Source organism: Eurytemora carolleeae, unplaced genomic scaffold (genome assembly GCF_000591075.1).
Source record: "Eurytemora carolleeae unplaced genomic scaffold, Eaff_2.0 scaffold290, whole genome shotgun sequence".
NCBI classification, from domain to species: Eukaryota; Metazoa; Arthropoda; class Copepoda; order Calanoida; family Temoridae; genus Eurytemora; species Eurytemora carolleeae.
In genome coordinates this window covers 29,656-33,653 of record NW_019396180.1, presented here as the reverse complement: position 1 = coordinate 33,653, position 3,998 = coordinate 29,656, and the positions used below count along the sequence as shown (strand labels likewise).

The 3,998-nt window shown below is 38.5% G+C and overlaps 1 protein-coding gene across 1 annotated transcript; it reads right to left on the bottom strand.

Moving 5' to 3' along the window:
• Positions 1–1,077: 1,077 nt before the first annotated feature.
• Positions 1,078–3,757, bottom strand: LOC111697396 (uncharacterized). The gene is made up of 2 exons (XM_023467407.1): positions 3,632–3,757; positions 1,078–3,522 (listed from the first exon to the last, which is right to left on the bottom strand). Exon 2 carries the CDS (start codon positions 2,551–2,553, stop codon positions 1,552–1,554), a length of 1,002 nt encoding a protein of 333 aa, XP_023323175.1. The 5' UTR covers positions 2,554–3,522; positions 3,632–3,757; the 3' UTR covers positions 1,078–1,551.
• Between the last annotated feature and the right edge of the window lie 241 nt (positions 3,758–3,998).

The window sequence follows — 3,998 nt, the reverse complement described above, 5'->3', positions numbered from 1 at the left end:
AATAATCTTGCTCCAGGAGGAAGAGAGTTCATCTCCGAAGCAAGACAATCCTGTGTTTGAAAGCAGTACGGAGCAGCTCTTATCCTTACTAAAGTTCCGGATGCAAGATTTCCTTGATCGTGCAGAACCAGTGAGTCCAATGTCTCTAGTATAAAATTGTACAATAGGAGCAAACTTAGATTATAAAGAAGTCTTATAAATTTTTTATTTGAACAGGATTTTTTCCTCTTTCCCTTTTTTAGGTCACAGCTTCCCCACCCCCTCCCCTGCCAAACCCTCTTTCCTTTGACTCCAGGGTTAACAGATGAGATAGAATTTTCTTGGAATTTTAAACTTGCTATACGCAAAAGTTAGCTCCAGTCTTAAAGTTGGATCTAGGAAATTGAAAGGACAGATATCTTAGAAAAGTAAGAATGTGTACATGACGGATATCCTAGAGAGAAGTAAGAATGTGTAAAGTATAATGATAACCAAGGACGGATATCCTAGAGAAGTAAGAATGTGTAAAGTATAATAATAAACAAGGACGGATATCCTAGAGAAGTAAGAATGTGTAAAGTATAATAATAAACAAGGACGGATATCCCATATAGAAGTAAGAATGTGTAAAGTATAATGATAAACAAGGACGGATATCCTAGAGAAGTAAAAATCTGTAAAGTATAATGATAAACAAGGACGGATATCCTAGAGAAGTAAAAATCTGTAAAGTATAATGATAAACAAGGACGGATATCCTAGAGAAGTAAGAATGTGTAAAGTATAATAATAAACAAGGACGGATATCCTAGAGAAGTAAAATCTGTAAAGTATGATGATAAACAAGGACGGGTATCCTAGAGAAGTAAAATCTGTAAAGTATAATGATAAACAAGGACGGATATCCTAGAGAAGTAAAATCTGTAAAGTATAATGATAAACAAGGACGGATATCCTAGAGAAGTAAAATCTGTAAAGTATAATGATAAACAATGACGGATATCCCAGAGAAGTAAGAATCTGTTAAGTATAATGATAAACAAGGACGGATATCCTAGAGAAGTAAAAATCTGTAAAGTATAATGATAAACGGATATCCTAGAGAAGTAAAATCTGTAAAGTATAATGATAAACAAGGACGGATATCCTAGAGAAGTAAAATCTGTAAAGTATAATGATAAACAATGACGGATATCCCAGAGAAGTAAGAATCTGTTAAGTATAATGATAAACAAGGACGGATATCCTAGAGAAGTAAAAATCTGTAAAGTATAATGATAACCAAGGAGAAGTTTCCTAACCTGTTCCCAGTAATTCAATATAGTTGTTCTGTAACCTCTATAAATAATTAAACCCTACTCCCCCTGGAGCTTATAGTATGGATAAACCATGAGAGAAGATGTGGTCTTGGAGATGCAAAGAGATGAATTCTGAGCAAATACAGGTTTGTTTGGACCAAGACATGTCCGGTCCTACCATAGATAAACTAGACAAGTTCGGTCCTTCTATAGATAAAATTTCCAATCTTTAACATCATATATCGGAATTTAAAATTGAATATTTTAAAGATATTTACAAAGCTGAAGAAACTGATAAATAATCTGGACCAGAAATATCGGAAAATATTTTTACATAAAAATGCACGATTTTTAAGCTTTCGGCATGCTCACGTTTGTTTTTGTGTAGGGTTAAGGGTACAATAGGGAAGGCCACAATCGGAATGCCATGCCGAGAACGGTTACAATAATAAAATCTGCTCAAAAAGAAAAACAAACAAAACAAACCAGTTTTTGAAGAGTGAGTAACCTCGCTGTTGGCATTCACCGCGTGCCTTATGGAATAACTCATAATGGCCTGTGGTGTACACCGACAGAGGGGTACATCGAGGATGAGAAGAACCGAGACTTGGGTACATCGGTGTAGAGAAGATCTTGACAGTGAGATAAAATCTGTACATCGGTGGAGAGAAGATCTTGACAGTGAGATAAAATCTGTACATCGGTGGAGAGAAGATCTTGACAGTGAGATAAAATCTGTACATCGGTGTAGAGATGAACCGACAGCGATATCGACATCGGCATATTGGTAGAGTAAAGAACCGACAGCGGGGCACATTGTTGGAGATATTGATCTGACAGCGGGGTACATAAGAAGAGAGAACCCGAGTACGGGGTACTCCGCTGTTGGTCTGAGGTTTTTCAAAGGAACTTGAAGGAAACATCGGAGGATTGTAAGCGATGAAGCAAAGCATGACAGCATGGAACAGAATTCATTGATAAACCAACAGCCGAGTATAGCCAAAGGAAGTTGACATTGATAGCGAAGTACATCATGGAGCTGTCTACAGCAGGGTTCAGCACTCCGATATTGGAAGACATCAGAGAATTTTATAAAACAAGGTTGTGTTTCAAGTAGACAGTCGGAGATACTCTGAAGGACATTTTTGATAGGGTTTGAGTTGAAACAGCTGAGGGTTTTTCTGATCTTGTGAGGGAAACAAGCTGAATCCGGTTTATTAAGTAGAGCAGAGATATCCTTTCCTCCCGTCTGTCCAGAGAAACTTTGAAGATTCATTTGTGATAAAAAATGTTCTGCTGGATAAGGTTCAGAAGATTCTTGATATTCTTGAGATTATGTGAACATTTTCCTGGTATTAGATATTTCTTCTAAAGTAAGTATCTTTATCCCTAAGATACAGTTGATTAAGATCAGGAGCATATATTAGTTATACATACAATACATACATCCGCGAGGATAAAATATGATGAGAAGTGAAAATGAAGATATGCTGACTCTTAATTCTGGATATTCTGGATGTTTGTGCTGACAGGAGTATACGGATACTTGGGGTTTACAACCCACAGTGGAAAATTTGATTTACTCCAGTACCTAATTGTACCTGGAGAAGAAGAAAAGATTTGGTTTCTCTTGATGGTTATGTTAAGGTTCTCCAGGTATCTATTTATCCAGGATGCAGATGGGGGAACTTATTGGGGTGAAGACTACGATCTTAGCTAATCTAATATTTAGAGAGGATTGTCCTAGTCTGGAGCTGAATAGGGTTTCCTGAGTTTGAGAAAGCATAAGACTTGAAGGTCTATCTATTGGTATAGTGTGGGCCCAGGGGGATATAAACAAAACCAAGTCGCTTGGTTTGGCTTTATACCGGTTCTTGGAATCCAAGATTCTCTGGGAGGGTTCAGGTTTTCCGGGATATGAAAAGAACAGAAGATATCCGGATACACGGATATAGCTTCCGACCTGGAACGAATATATTTTCAGTGTTAAAGGCGGTTGAAGGCAGTTTTGGTGAATCTTGTAACAGAGTTAGAAGGCATGTTAGAAAGTCCAGCTGTAGGTTTTCATATAATTTATCCAGTAGATAATCCGTCCTATTCTCAGCTGTGTAATTCTATACACGGAGCAGGAAGTAAAGTATAGATTGTATTGACAGGTTTACTGTATTTTTCAGGATACCCGGAGTTCTCTAGAGTATCCGTGTCCACGGTTCCAACTATCAGAATATTTTCTCAAGTTGTGAACCTGCAAAGAATATGTGTAAGGAAAGCTTGTGTGAGTATATAAAACGTTCAGGAAAATCTACTTAGGATTAGGATTGAATATTTGTTGAAGATTTGTTAAAAGTTTTCACCTGCTGCTTTATCCAGACTGGCTTGAAGTACACACTACCCAGACTTTTATTGGCGTGGGTTGAGGATGAGGATGAAGAGAGAACCTGTCCTCGAGAGTTCAGCTCCGGGTTGAGGATGTAAGCGGACCCAGGGGTGCCACGCGACTGTCGGCCTCACCAGAGAGGATGAGATGATGAAGAGAGGCTGCTGAGGCTGGCCGGTAGTGATGGTATGACTGATCAGGACGGGTCGGGTCGGGACGGGTTCCCTGGCTTTCTCTCTCTCTCTCTCTCTGAGCTCCATGCTGAACCAACCTGGAACCAAAATCAATAGAGTTAGTGTCGGTGTATTCTCATTGCTCTACCATCAATATTACGTAGAGAAACC

What these genes read in the sequence shown, in the direction of transcription:
- LOC111697396 (XM_023467407.1), bottom strand. Translation starts at nt 2,553, where the DNA reads ATGAATCTTCAAAGTTTCTCTGGACAGACGGGAGGAAAGGATATCTCT.